The sequence below is a fragment of the Lineus longissimus genome, chromosome 10, assembly GCF_910592395.1.
Source record: "Lineus longissimus chromosome 10, tnLinLong1.2, whole genome shotgun sequence".
NCBI lineage: Eukaryota > Metazoa > Nemertea > Pilidiophora > Heteronemertea > Lineidae > Lineus > Lineus longissimus.
Window position 1 is genome coordinate 7,901,390 of NC_088317.1, and position 16,453 is coordinate 7,917,842.

The window sequence follows — 16,453 nt, forward strand, 5'->3', positions numbered from 1 at the left end:
TCATCAAGAAAATGGCGGTGACCTTTTTATTTCTACCGGAGCGATGATTTTGAAAGTGACAAATTTTCTTTTTTTAAGCCTTTACGGAAATGTATTTTGGTACGAAACTTCACACGTTCATAGAAAAGATCAACGAGAATGTGTTCAAATGCGCTCATAACGAAGAGTTCAACGGAATTTGGTCAAAACAACCTTCGAATGGAGTCAAATTTCTTAGCGAAATTGAAGCAACGACCTCATTATTTATCGTAATTTATGCAGATCTGAGTCCAGCTGATGGGTGATGTTCTGATTTGTGTTCAAACTATTGGAAACTTCGAAAATTAGTTCTATTAGTTCTACTATTCTGCAGGAGTATATTATAGCCATTGATGTTGACAGCTAAAAGCACGAAAACTTTGTTATGACTCGCCTTGAAAACATTCCTGGGTAAAATCCATTGAGATTAGCCGAGTTAATCTACTTTTTCCGTGCTTAAAATCTCTGCCACTGAATTCTATAAATAGAAACTAATAACTTCGCGGCAGTTTGGTTCCCATTGTGCGCCCTCCCACTTCACACCATGTCAGGAAGTTTTACGGAGAGGAAGGGCGTGCGGTAAGAAGAATGGCCAAAATGACGTCACGATTTCCTGGAAATGCCTCTTGCCAGACCAGTCAAGCATTGGGAAAGCATCTTTAATTCAGACAACGTTAGAACTAGAAAAACGAATATGTTAATTTGCAAAAATTAAAACAAGATTTCACCACCAGTCAAATCGGAATACGACGGCGCAAAATGTTCTCGCTTTCCTCCTGCTAAAAAAACCTTGTTCCCGCACTTCTATTTTAATTTATGCCAAGGAATATGATATGATCTGTTTTCACTTGTTTGTAATTAAATGGTATTCATATAATGAGATCAATAGTAGTGTCCTGGTCAGATCCCATCGCTCAACTAGTCTTCTCTCCTCCCCGGCCAAGGTGCCTCACACGGACCTTCAGGTCCCCATACTCAAGACCAACTCTTACGATATCACCCTCAAAACAACCCTGGCGTCATGAATTCACAGGTGCTCCTGTGAAATCTCAGTTCTAGTTTATTTATCAAACTTTATCGAGTGTTTTCGAATCGAATGGATGCGTCAATCGTCGGGGCGGATTGATATGTGGTTAGGTTGTGCGTCCAAGGCGATTAGGTCATTCAGTTAGGGGCCTTGTCCAAATTATTCGCCGAAATTCACCGGCGAATTTCTGGCAAATTTACGGCGAATTTTTACAAGTTCGCCAAAATTCGCCAAAACCTCCTCAAAAATCGTCAAAAATTTGCCGGAAAGTTCAACAGAAATCGCCTAGAATTCGCCATAAAATCGCCATAAATTCGCCGAGAATTCGCCATAAAATCGCCACAAATTCGCCGGAAAATCGCCACAAATTCGCTGGAAAGTTCAACAGAAATCGCCTAGAATTCGCCATAAAATCGCCATAAATTTGCTGAGAATTCGCCATAAAATCGCCACAAATTCCCCGGAAAATCGCCAAAAATTCGCCGATAATTCGCCATAAATTCGCCGAAATTCGCCTTCAAAATCGCCCAAACTTCGCCAAACATCGTCAGAACTTCGCCAAAATTCGCCGGAGACTTTCGGCGAATTTAAGGCGAATTTGTGGCGTTTTTGGGGCGAATTACGGCGAATTTCGGCGAATAATTTGGACAAGGCCCCTTAGTTTGAGAAAGATCATGATGATGAAGATGCGTGTTGTGTTATCATAACCGGAAAATAAGTTGAAGTTATTATTAGTACTACGATTCTTACATGAGTAAAAAGTAGACGTTTTAAGCAACACAATAATGTTACTCCCATAAAAAAACTGTCAATTCTCCTTACCACTCACAGAAGCCAAGCCATTGCTGTTAAGTTATGCAGGGGCTTAATTAATTACCTGCACTCCCTGTGGGGTGAATAACATTACCTTTTGAACAGCTGGATGTAGGGGGATGATTGGAACAGCCGGTATACCTGCTGACCTGCTGAACCCAGGTTAATGTTATTTTCAATCCACGATTGCAGGTCACCTGATTTTCGAGATTTCGCGGGAAATGAAATTGTAAACAAACGCATGTGTGCAGTTCAAATGTAAACAAAAATGTATTTTTGGTACTTTTGGTTGCTGGACTTGGGTTTTCCCGCAGTAAGGAGCTGGGGTCAAATTGGTGGTCTATTGTGCTGTTTTAGTCGGAGGTAGCCCTTGATTATGAAGGGATTTTCAAATTAAGGTGACCATGGTCTTTTTATGTGCTCAGCTCACCACAGCTTTCAATACTTGATGTATCGGAATGAAGAGGCGCGCGGAACCTGACATGGCCTTACCAAGGAGCTGCTCACAGTGCTGAACTTCTAGCTTGCCTGTCGACTAAGTGCCTTTTTGGCCGAGACATTGCTACATGTAGGAGGAGCACACATTTTAATTTTATAGTAGTGATAGTACAGTTGGTTCGAGCCATTTGGAAGCCGACATGTGAAGACCTATCTGGGTTCTCCTTCTTCTCCGTATAAAAAGGGGCATATTGCTGACTAAGGAACAAGGCATATTGACATTGCTTCATCATCTCTATGGGACCAATTGATATACTTTTATATGCACGCATACATCATGCCATTTCAGGGTCCGAGTCTGTGGACAATTGGTTTGATTAATTTGTCTCTTCGATATTGCTCCTTTATTGCATCAGATTTTCATCGCAATTCAATCTATTCAAGATATAGCCAATTTGAACCTGTCTGCGCCAAGGATAGATTGGTTCCTGATCAACTCACTAGGGATACGCAGTAGAGCACAATGTCATGAAAAACGACCCTTTGTATTGTAAATTCCAATCACCTGCAGGACAGGTCAATTTCTCTCAATAAAATTAATTTTGTTGACTCCTGTAATCTCTACCTTATTAAAAAAAAAGACAGTGGTGTTAGTCCCAAACTGGTAATTTCTATTTATTTTGACCTCTGTTAAATCAGGATACCTCTCATTTACAGACAGCATTTTGTATCCTTGTGCTGTACAACCCAGCCTGGACATACAACAGTTGTCCATGGAGAAGTCTCATCCTCTCTGACACTTCTTTTCTGTAAAGCTACCGATACAACAAACTGAACTAGGGATATCTTCCGTTGCCTGTAATATTTACATACCATGGCTGATTAGTTCAATCATATTTCATCCAGCTGGCAGCTCTGCATTGGAAATTTTAGTGGTATAACGTGTTCTCTTGACCTTCAAACAGTAGTATAAAGCCAATATTTACTACTTTACACCCTCAGTCCTATGTTATTAGGTCATCCAGCTGAGCGCCAGGCCCTTGGGCCTCTTGTTCCCTGAATGTAAAGGGAATCTGCATGCATTGTAAGACAAAGAAAGACTATTCCTAAATCCAACCTAGAAAACATTCGTTTTCTAGCTAAATTTAGGGATAAGCTTATGTTACTAGTAGTGGTATTAAATACTAAATAAGGTGTTTAACACTAAATAAATGATTTACTACCCATTAGCAACACAACATAAGGGTATGTTTACACATGACTTCTTTAACTTTGATGTTTATGTTAAAACCTCACTGATGATGTCATACTTCCAGTCACAATAGACTTTTGGTCAATGTTTACTCCCTAGATGTCGACACTTGAATGGTGATGTCATACTTCCACTCGCGGTGGACTTTTGGTCAACGTTTACTCCCTAGATGTGGACACTTGAATGGTGATATCATACTTCCACTCACGGTGGACTTTTGGTCAACGTTTACTCCCTAGATGTCGACACTTGAATGGTAGTACTCCACATACCACCAGGCGAATTCATTCTGAGAACAACACAACCAGTCATTGAAAGGTTTCTGCTCAAGGACTCTCTTCAAAACAAGTGACCTTTCACTTAGAGATCTCTCACTCGCTTTTGACAATGGGAATTACAGGTTTGACAACTCTAACATACTGGGCAGACCGTTTGTTTGTGGCAGTGCTGCGAACATCCATGACACCATCTGAACTTAGGCCAACTCTTTCTAAAATATCTTTGCCAGTTAACTTCCCTAATTTACACTTTAAAACTCTTATTTCCCTATCCTTCTCTAACAAATCATATTCTAACTTGGCAGCTTCAACTTCAGCCTCATGTACCCGACTGTCACTGACCATACTGTTGAGCATACTCTACGTTTCTAATCTAACCACATTATCTTTTAGTTCTGAAATGTCACCTTCTAATTTAAGGACAGTTTTGGAAAAAAACACTCTCCTGAAGAAAAAGCCGGCTTTGGAGTCGCTGGATTTCTGCACAGTATCCTACACTCTCCTTGATTGTTGAGCCAAGCCTTTCCTGTAGAGATTTTGTTGACTGATTTATTTTAATGCACTCCAACGACTAAACCACTCACAACCAAGTTGGTTAATAGTGACAGTGTCAACCAAGTGCTGCTGTTTTAGCTCAAGGATGGCACTGTCTCGTGAACGAATATCCTGAACATACAACTCCCGAATTTGACTGGCTCTGTCCCATCAGAATGAGTGTGAATCGTTTCCTCCGTCAATCGGTTCAGCATACATGTGAAGAGGTGTATAGCCTCACATGTATCTCCATTCTCATTCGCACTCATCTCTCCCAATCCCATATTGCCCACACCTAGTTGCTTAGCCCTTTCATTCAAGATGAATGCTTCGTTGAAGGGAACACTAAACTCAAGTCCCGAGTTGTCAAAAGTAATCCATAGTGCACCATTTCGGATGCAAACAGTCTTTCCCAATTTGAGAACCCCCGTTTGATCACTGTATCGAACAAAGACGACTTCACCAACGGCTGGTAATTGGTCGTGACTCGAAACTTGTAATCTTCATAGAGGTCATCAATGACTACTGCATGTATACTTCCACTGAAGTCCTGAATGGTGTACTGTTTTGGATCAATATGTGACAACACAGTTCCTACATATACATCCCTCAGTAATTTAAACAGAACAGAGTCCCCAACGTTGAACATAGACGACGTAACTTCTGACTTTACTGCCTTGGATTTCCTGCGTTTCCGCCCAAAATATCTTTTATGGCCGCCCGAACCAACTTTGGAATCCAACCTCGCTTTCTTCTGAGGAGGGCAGTCAGCATCATTTGAAGTCAAAGACTTCTCCATTTCATGGACTAGACAATACCTGGAATTGTAAAAGAGAATGAGTTGCAAAAAGGCGGGGGTCACCAACGGACACGGTCTCTGCTTGAATGCAGGATGTACTACAACATGTACGTCATGTACATGTACTGATATCTATCAAGCCTCATGCATCAATCAACGGTATTCTTATTTCTAGTGCAGAGTCAATTATGATTTAGAGTATCATCACTTCTCACAATTCTAGTAGATCAGGGCGGATGTAGTAGGCCTACTCTCCACACCACCAACTGAAAATAAAGAAAAAGAAAATCTAGTACTTAGTAACTGAATGATGACCAGCACACTTGGCAGCCATGGATAAGGAACATGAAAGAATACACATTATAAAACAGACAAATCTGGTAGTGGTACCCCAGTTGAAAAATTTTGTTTCCACCTTTCCTGCAACCCCGACAATACAAAACCGTGTACTAATCAATTGCATGAATTGTGTTCTTTGATTCTTTGAATAAATGCTGGCAGTGACAAATGACAATAGGCCTACAGACAATACACACGAGAAGTCGGAACAAAATCTTAAATGTTGTCACAGAGCAAAAAAAGAAATGTTTATGCATAGGCACCCAGTCAACACAAGACACTGTTTGAACATCACCCTGTACAAAAAAAACAAAACAAATCCAATGTGTGGGTCAATGGGCAAGTCCATTGTGGTGTGGCCAAGGGTGATAAGCTCAGCACATACCGAAAAACTATTCAGTGTTTCAAAAGTTTGAAAACCAGATTCATCAAAAACATCCCTGAATTTGTTTTCCAGATAGACTACAATAAGTACTAAGTCATATTTTGGTTACAAGTTGCCAAAGAATTGTGGCTCATTTATATTTCCACCCAAACCGAACCCCTATCAGCACAATAGACTGAACCAACGAAACTTGAAACTGGACACTGGGTTTCAAATGCATATTTCTGGATAAATAGTGCAAACAAAATTTTAAAAACGGAAACTACTTAAAGTTAGGATATTAATTAATATTTAAAGTAACTCGTACCACAAATAAACGACCAGGGGAATCCGATGTTGTAAGATGAACATGGCACCTCGAGTTCATCTCAATCTGCAAGCCGGCCATTTTGAATCAGAGCAGATCCAAGTTCTAGGAGTGTCTGATTTGCTACGAAACTGAATTAAGATATGTTAAACGGTGGGGGTATTTATGATGAGTGATATTACACCTACCTGGGTATCTAGTTTGATGAAATTCGGAAATCTGCAACTTGTTGAAAAATCGATGAAAATACCGCAAATCGTCACTGTTTTATCAATTCTGATCCGAATTTCATGAAAGTTTGTAGCCGGGTGGCATGGCATGTGATAGACCTAATGAGCCAATCAAAACCGATGTATCTTTAAGCAGAACGTCTACAGGCTTGTGCTCGTGTTTTGAACGACGCCAACGCATTACCCTTTAGACTGAATGGGTATTGCGATTGTGTGATGGAGACAATGTTTACATGTGGTTAACAAGCTTTTTGCACTGACCAATCGCTGGGCAGCAGGCCTGTGCTGGGGATGGATCATTTCGATGTCATGTTTAGGCTTAGCTGAAACAGCTGTGAATATGTATCTGTATCCTTTTTATTCTCAAACTTCTGCATGTCAACCAGAACGGCTTGCCGTAGTTGGGTGGTGCAAGATACCATTGTCTTTCTAAAGGTGATTTTTTTAGTAGCCGGTTTATGTAGTTGGTAGGTTGGCAGGGTATCTAGAAATTATTTCACTTCTTTGTTTTTTATCAGAGCAAGCGAGCTATGCTCTTGTGATGAAGTCATTTTATCTTGCTTTACTTGTTTCCACATTTTACTCAAAGAACTGTAAGCCGCAGGACTTTCAGTGTTGTAGTACAAATCTCTCAGATACTGCCCAGGACCTAAATCTTACCAATTAAATTACTAATCAAATTAGCTATTTATTGGTAATAAATGTGTAAGAAAAGTCTTAGCAATTAATTACTGAGTAATTTTTTGGTCAGATACATTTTAGTAATTAAAAAATTGGTAATTTATTTGTAAGGTAAAAATTAGAACAAAACAATTATTTTTTTCTTAGTAATAAATTACCAATTTATATTGTGTCAATGCTTTTCTTACAAGAATCTTATCAGAATAATCTTACTAAGATCTTAATTGCGAATTTATTAGCAAAAATAATCTTACTAAGATATATCTTACTAATTATTATCTTAATTGAAAATTACTGAGAAATGTCTTAGCTAAAAATATCATATATACAACACTTTTATGTCATAGTTAGCCTACCTACACTTATAAGCTGTTGCTCTGCGGACTGGCGAGCACAATTGCGTTCAAGCATAGCTTTTTTTTGGCAAATTGCAAATCACGGTTGATTGTATCAGCATGGAGTAATTAGCTTTTAAGACAAGCTTACTCATTGACATCATCAACTGAATTCATGTTGTGTGATACTACTCCACAACTTGGCTAATTACATGTAATTCAACTGCATGCTAATCCTTTAAATGCTGTACTGATTTACACTCGGAAATAGAAACAAATCTAATGAATTGTTATTACTCTACAGGGCCGTAGCAAGAGAGGATGGGGGCAATTGCCGTCATCAAAAAAATGCTGTTACACAGAACAATAGTACGCAGTGCTCGGTTATAATCTTCGCTTGACTTGTATTGCAATGAATAACTTACAACTAGAATACAGGGATAAGTTCACTTCTATGTAAAGTTTTCCATGAAGTTCACTTAATGCGGCTTCACCAGTGTGCTTCAGTTAAGACGGTATGATACTGCATATGTTAATTCTTGACAGCATTTCATGAGGCAGGTGTACTGTCCCTTTAATGACAAACAAGTTCCAATCCCTCCCAGATTAGCATTCTCAGAGGAGACGACTTGGTTACAGTATGGATGTATGAGCTGGCCAACTGTTCAATATAAATGTTTAACGCCGTGCACAATTAGCGGAACCAGTCAATAAGAATGGTAAAAAGTGCAATATCTCGCTTATTAGGAACTTTTTTTCGATGATATTTTTATGGTAGGTGCTCCAAGCAAGGATACATCACATATCCTAAGGGTTTTTTCGATTTGACCTAATTTTTTATGGTCACAGAGGTCAAATGGCATAAATTGGCTGTTTGAGTGTAACTATGGCACGTTTCTTAACCGCAAAAGCTATGAACTTGAAATTTGGTACATATGACTCCCTATGCCATGCAACCTCTGACACTGAAATTCGGTCCGATCTGATTCTTAACTTGGCAAATAGGGGGGGGGGGGGGCCAAAACTAAAAAAGGTAAGAAGTGCAATATGTTGCTCATTAATTTTTTTTATCGATGATAATTTCATGGTAGGTACTCCTAGCAAGGATACATCATAATCCTACGGGTTTTTGATTGGACCTAATTTTCAAGGTCACAGAGGTAAAATTGTGTAAATTGGTCGTTTGAGTACAACATTGAAATTTGGTACACATGACTCCCTATGTAATGTAACCTCTGACATCGAATTTCATTCGGATCTGATTTTTGACTTGCCCACCAGGGGGCCAGAAGTGAGAACCAGAAAAGGGTGAAACCTCTCTTATGAGTGACTCGTTTTCGATAACAACTTTATGGTAGGTTCTCCTTGCAAGGACATATCACATGCTATACAGCTTTTTCATTTGACCTACTAGTGCCCTGTATCATTTCCCTTATGATGCAATGATTGATATTTCCAAGGTCACACCATCTTTTATTCTGTGCTCGTTTGATGGGATTAGCTATGCTTTACGTTACCCTTGTATTGCTGTGATTTACAAGAAATAATCCTATCCCTTCAAGTGATTATATAACTTATGTGTGCACTCTGAACGTGCCAGGTAGAGCATTTAGATATCAATGTTCCTTTATCATCCTTCAGGTCACCGCCATCTTCTTGTTGGCTCCAACATGTGGCTGAGGGAGATGGCCCAGATCCTCGCCAAGGAGTTCAAACCTAGAGGATACAATGTCCCCACGGCAAACTGCCCCTACTTCGCTGCGTGGATCTACGGTCTCTTTGACAAGACAACTAAGATGGTGTTGCCTAATATTGGAAAGGTTACCAAGTTTGACAATACTAGAGTGAGTGCTTATTCTGCTCTCTGTGGCTTTGCATGGAGCTGTCTCTATACTTGGTTACTCACTCTTTCAAATGGAAAAGTCAGAGTTGCCTGGCAGACCGATTCATAGTATCGGCTTCATCACATGGTGTCCACGAATTGCCTACTATCTTCATTATGTTGCACTGCCCAGAAGATATGATCTAAGTGAAATATATACATATATTATTCCTAACAAGTAGTTTCAGTCAGTGTAGTAATCATGTGCTTATATATACATGTGCATGTGCACCCACACCTGCATGTGCAGAAGCACCTAAAATACATTTCTCATCTCGAGAGGTACAATTGGTCAACACTAACATTTACATGTATATGGTACGAAGCAACTGGAAAGTCAAGTGATATATTTAAGAATACAGAAATTAATTGATACACATCATATATTGAACTATAGCAGATTGAAAATTGAGCAAGTTACGCATAATAGGTTTAAAATATCAGTAGTCGGCCTGGCTTCTCCTGGGTAGATATTGCAGTGTTAAATAACCTAGCTCAGAGCTATGCATTCTAAAACACCTCAATTCAGAATTAACCACACTTTGCAGTGTAAATGCACTATGTGCCAACAAAGCCTAGTTTTGAATTCTGCAGTTGTTTACACTCCGGATGCAGTGGACTGACCTCATTCCTAACCCTCACCACTGTGACATGCGATGAGCTTTCTGGGGTTTTTGTACCAATGACCACAACTAATTGGCGGGAGAATTCAGTGTCGATAGTTAATCAACTTAATCAACTGGCTGGAAGGGACGCTGTAGTCTAATATTTTGTGATTAGCTTTAGCTAATTAGCACAAATAAAGTTTAAATAAAGTAGTTGTATTCCGAGTTGGCTTATGTAACCTGAGATTTCATAGTACAGGGTGTTTCAAACATAAGGAAAGCGAGATTAATTTGTTAATTTCTTGGACATAGCTTAATATTTTGGAAATTGGCCACCGCCATTTTTAGCTAATAATGTCCTCTTTTTAGCTTTTTGGTTCTTAACGATGCGTCCTCTTTATGGGGAGCGTTACTAGTCAACAAATGATACAATGACTCTTAACGACGGCGAGAATGATGTTCCCGGCATTGCCATCCTCGATTGAAGCATTGTTTACTTGATAACCATTGTGAGTTTGCAAATGGGCTCTTGTGAAATTAACTATTTTGTGAACACAGAGTGGAACATCGGCGAATAAAGCTTTAAAACATCTCTTATTGAACTGCTGGGGCTATGGGTGTGAAAATTTGTTTACATGACCCCCCTCGGTCAGATGACCTCTGACAACAAAGTTCGGTCTGATCTGATTATGGACTTGGCCACTAGGGGGCCGAAATTGAAAACACAAAAAATGCCATAAGTCCTGAACTAATGACTGTATAATCTCCACATTTTTATCACAGGTACTTCCAATAAAGCTTTAAAACATCTCTTATTGAACTGCTAAGGGTTTTGGGTGTGACAATTTGTATACATGACCCCCTAGGTCAGATGACCTCTGACAACAAATTTCGGTCTGATCTGATTATGGACTTGGCCACTAGGGGGCCGAAATTGAAAACACAAAAAGTGCCATAAGTCCTGAACTAATGACTGTATAATCTCCACATTTTTATCACAGGTACTTCCAATAAGGATACAGGACATAATATCCGGGGTTTAGATTTGACCTATTTTTCAAGGTCACAGAGGTCAAATGGTGTAAATTGGCTGTTTGAGCATAACTGTAGCACGTTTCTTGACTGCTAGGGCTATGGGCTTGAAACTGTGTGTGTATGACTCCATAATTATGACACCAAATTTCGGTTCGATCTGATTATCCACTTGGCCACTAGAGGGCCAAAACTGAAAATGTAAAAAGTGTGATAATTCTCTAATTAGTGATTTGTTGTTGACGAAAGTGTTATGGTAGGTACTCCTAGCAAGGATATATCACATATCATACGTGTTTTTGATTTGACCTACATTTCAAGGTCACAGGGTTCAAATGGCGTGAATTGGTCGTTAGAGTGTAACTATGGCACGTTTCTTAACCACTAAAGCTATGAACTTGAAATTTGATACACATGACTCCCTACGTCGTTTAACCTCGGACGCCGAATTTCGATCTGATCTGGTACTCAACTTGGCCACCAGATTGTGTTTCATTTCGTAACAATAGAATGTTTGACATTATAAAATTGATGTAGATTGAAGAATCAAAACGTTAGGAACGTGTTTATTGTATTATAACGCCAATCTGAAAATAAACTCTTCAAGGTTTGTTAAGTAATCAGAACAGCCACCCTTCCCAGCGGATTATACTGAATTTTCTCAGGTTTTGTATACGAGGTAGGAATATAGCAAAAACCTGATCTCAGGATGTTACTCTGAAACTATTTTCACAGCTTGTTATTCTAGTCCAAGCTCTTGCTGTCAATCCTTGATGATTCAGCAGTCAATATATTTGATTATTTTACATTTTTACCCACGATTTATTTAGATTTCATGCTTTTTATCGCCCAACAAAACTTGGTTTAATTTATTCACAAGTATACGAAACGATCATGTACTGACCCAGGAAACATTCAGCTGAGCGCCAGGCCCATGTACATCTTGTTGTGGATCCTTGCCTCAAAACTGAATGGGATTTTAGGGGGTTCAGCATTCTAAATGCAGAAATAAAAAATATTTTTTCAGCGAAGTCCAATGGTCATTTTGAGGGTCCCCGGATAGGCCATATTTTGTTTCTGGATATTTCTCATTCATTCTTGGCACATAAGTAGATTGACACCAAAAAGTAATTACCTGAACATTGCATCCAGATTGATCGAGAAGTAAACCGTACAGAGCAGAAAAAGTATGAATTCAATGCACTACGTCAATGTACACCAATGCATACAAAAACATTATTGTGTTACCATGGTTACTAAGATCCTGTTCGGTTTTGAGGGGAAGACCAATAAAAATCAAACTCTAAGAAATCCAACCAGTAGTTCGCCCTCCAGAGCCCCAAACGATGCGGATTTAACATTTAAAAATGGACTATAGCTGATTTTTTGGAACCACAGCATTCTCTTCTTCATTTTCCTTTTGTTGTATACTCAACTCGTTTGCTCCACTGCGCATATTGGTGCCATTAGGTTCACTGGTAGCAGCCAATAGGACCATCCTGCACCATCTCATGTCAGGCTCTGTTATGTAATGCTACCAGGTGAACCCAATAAATATTCATATGTTACAATAAACTTGAACAGAAATTTGAGAGTAGACACTCTCAACTCGAAAAGCAAATCGAAAATGGACAATCATTCTCGGACCATGCCGAAATTTCTTTGACTGGTACGAACCTCTTGGAGGCTACAATTGAAAGCATTTCTTCCAAATTGGAAAATATCGAAGTGGTCCATCAAAAATTTCAAAAAAAACTTCCTGGAACAGAACTTTGTGTGAATTAGCTTTTGGGCAGGAAACTGTAAGGGCATTTTCTGTCACTAAATCAGAATGCTCGGTTTACAACTTTGGCATACATAATAGCGTAGCTGATATTTATACAATTCATTCCTACATTGCATTTATCCCATGGTTTAGATGGTATACGTACGCACTGTGCTGTGTCGTTAGTTGACCTACATGTGAATAAACAACAAACAAAACAATTAAATGCCAAAATCTTTGTACTATGAAATATCAGGTTGAAATGGCTAACTGGGAATATGACTACATGTACTTTATTTGTGCTAATTAGCGAAAATGAATTACAAAATGTTATTCCGACTACTTCCAGCCAGTTGATAAACTATCGGCAGAAGGTACAATTACTTACATTTGCCGGGGACATTCTCAAATGGCAAAGTTTCAAAGACTCGTTCGAAGTAGCCATTGACTAAAAACCTCACTTGAAAATATTCAAAAGTTCCAGTACCCAAATTTCTGCAAAGAAATTCATGAGCTGACAAATATTATTATTGCCCTAGCAACACCCAACGACATCCAACTAACTGGTTCGATTCTTTTGAAAACTGCAAGCGCTGTTGTGATAAAGGATCACTCTAGCACCAAAGCCAGTATTCTCTTGATGAAGGTTTGACCAAATCCTTCATTACATTAGAGTTACCCGCTAATATACAGCTAAAGCCAGATGGTAAACTACAATATTCGCAACCTTTGGTCCAGAACCAGTTCAGCAGAAAGTTAATTACACTTCAGCAGAAAGTTAATTACACTTGGCTTTCAAACTATAACAGGTTCCCAGGTTAAAGGGGATTTCGCACACCAACGATTCAGCCAACTTTTTGGCTCACCAGTGCGGTGAGTCTATACAACACCGCAGTGTCTGTCGTCCGTCGTCGTCCGTCGTATCCTCTTTCAAAAACAGTGGCACGTTTCATAAGGCGAGACTTTTTTTATTTGTTGGTGCTCGGATCCGCCGACCTCCCGATGTCCGAAATAAGAAAAAAAATAAAATTTTTATATCTAGCCAGTCTCGGATCTGCCGATTCGAACATTACCGATTTTACAAAAAAAAAAAAAAAAAAATTTATTTTGAGCTCCGACGCCCGACAGTAACTTAAAAGATCAAAACTATTTTTTTCAAAATCAAAATTCAACATGATTGAATTAAAATTAGCTTCGTCGGATTGATCATTCGAATCGAAAGTGCGAATGCCAGACCAGCTCTGCCAGACCTAGACTGGTTCTTGTCCTTTCCTAATGCATCCACAGTAGATATATGATGAGAACCAGTCTATTGTTATGAGTCTGGCTGCTGACTGTTCAATGTGTGAAAATGCACTACTTTTTTTAGGAAAAAAATTAATTTTTAACCTTCCCTCCGACTTTGAGAAATCCTATCAATTTTTCGAGACCATGAAATCTTTGGAAAAAAACATTTTTTTTTGTTTTTGTTTTTCGTCCTCCTCAAAAATAAATTCCTCCAAAAATCCGAGCACCAACTAGTAAAAAAAGTCTTGCCTAACCGATAGCGCTATGGACTCAAAACTTTGTATGCATGACCCCCTAGGTCAGATGACCTTTGACACTGAATTTCAGTCTGGTCTGGTTCTTGACTTGGCCACCAGGGGGCCAAAACTGAAAACATAAATAGTGTGATATCACACTTATTATGGGCACCAGACTCACAGTCCCGTGACCATATTGAGATCACTCTTGTTCTGGTTGTTTTCTTTCTTTCTTTTTTGTTAGCTCAGCTGACAAAGTCAGCTGAGCTTGTCAAACAAGCTGCTCAGTGGCGTCCGTCTGTCAGTCCGTCCGTCCGTCCGTCCGTCCGTCCGTCCGTCCGTCCGTCCGTCCGTTAAACCCATGGTGCACATTTTGTAACCGTAAGACCTAGAGACTTCAATTTTGCATTTCTGGATACTTCTGGTCAAACTATACTTTCAAAACAAAATTTGTCACCATTCGACCTACTTCCTGCGAGCGAGAGCGCATGAAGGAAACTGGCCTATATCGGCCTAGGAGCAGCAGAATTAGTCGAAATATGCTTTAATATTAAGATAAAATTCTTGAAAAACTATTTTATTGAGAAAAAGTTCAAAATTTTAACAGGAGAGGGCGCTACCTGCCTTTTAATTATTTCTGCTGATTCAAATTCCCGCCCGATGACGTCAGCCATCAATGAAGTCTCCTATTTGCCAGTTCTCAAAACATGGCAGCTACACAAAAAAGCAGCAGTAGCTCCAGGAATAAATCACTGTTCACTTCAGCTTCGTAATCGATTGTACCCCCACTTTATTGTGTTTTGTGTGGTGTTCCTATTCAATCAACGATGTGAGGCCTTATTATGTTGGTTTTAATTGAGAAGGTGCATTTTAGCGGCCTACGAAATACCGAAGCGGAGACAAAATGGCGGCATGTTGTTTACTCGATCCATGTGCAATAATCTTGGAGCTCAATGACACTCAGCTCGATGACGATGGCCCGCTACCTGGCTACGGGCTAGTACTACGGTAGTCTGGTAGGCGATATTATCACCAGTTCGTTTCAGTGGTAGTCGTAAGGTCTTTAGGGACTACTTTCAGAAATTAATTCTTGAAAATTTGGCCACATTTCTGTGAAAACGATATCGGAAGTGCATGCTCTGTTATTCGCGATGACATCGCCGATGTATTTTGAAGTGGAGAATTCCCACAGTATGTGCAGTGAATCGGCATGATTCTGTTCGCCTATTAAGTTTTAGTTCTACGATTCTTTCATGAGTAAAAAGTAGACATTCTAAGCAATACAATAATGTCACTCCCATAAAAATTGATTGGAAATTGAGGGAGCTACGGCACTCTTTTCGGCAACTGACAGCGCTGAAAAAATACATTGCATACTGTACAATACCAAATGGCACATTTTAAAAAGCGCTCATTGGACAACGTGGGAAATCACCAGAAATGACGTCATCGCTGGTCTAAATAGAAAACTACGGTGGCGCAGTAGAGCACAAGAAAAGGTTTAGCATTAACTTCGTCATGCAAGCTTCAGCAACAAAACGATTTCTCATGAATGATTTACTTGATCATCATCAGCTTGTTTCCCCTGATAGATAAAAAAAATTATTTACAATTTCCACCAAAGTTTTCTATTTTGTGTATAGTCACATGTTATTTAACTGGCAAGGGGCCAAGCAGACAATCAAAACTTACTATTGTTCAATAAAACATAATTTTCTTAACTCTGTCATATTTTTCACTTTCATACTAAACAACGCAGGTTTCCCTTCATGACCCAAGAATAATTCTTTAGACATTTTTAATGACTCGGAATCCATGCACTCTGATTCTCCATAAATGGATGTATGGTTTGACCAATTCTTGCATAACATGTCCACCAAACAAAATGTGAATGCAGTCCGGCAAAGAGGAACAACCAACCATTCACTTCGACTTTTAAAGGCTACATGGTTCCAAGAAAATACATTTATACTACCAAGTAAAAGGTTCATCCTACATTTTCGTTCATATGTAGTCTAGCATTTACTTGTTTTGGTAGCAAATACTGATTTCTAAAAATCCTTTGCTTTCACAAGAACTAAACTATTCCAATTTTTGAAGCATACTAAATACTTCAAAATCTGGAGTAAAAGCTTATGCTAGTTTTTATTCATATGGCCCATCAACAGGTGCATACCATAAACCATGAGAATGTTCCAACAGTGGCATAA

The 16,453-nt window shown here is 39.2% G+C and overlaps 1 protein-coding gene and 1 long non-coding RNA gene across 5 annotated transcripts in view; one reads left to right on the forward strand and one right to left on the reverse strand.

Moving 5' to 3' along the window:
• Positions 1 to 16,453, reverse strand: part of LOC135494600 (uncharacterized) — a 439,372-nt gene that overhangs the window by 124,366 nt on the left and 298,553 nt on the right. The window lies entirely within an intron of this gene.
• The window catches only part of LOC135494439 (uncharacterized), a 154,140-nt gene that overhangs the window by 107,032 nt on the left and 30,655 nt on the right, over positions 1 to 16,453 (forward strand). For both annotated transcript variants that reach the window (XM_064782403.1, XM_064782402.1), the window contains exon 7: positions 9,078 to 9,280. In XM_064782403.1, the coding sequence (XP_064638473.1) occupies positions 9,078 to 9,280 (203 nt within the window). The remainder of the gene's footprint in view (positions 1 to 9,077; positions 9,281 to 16,453) is intronic.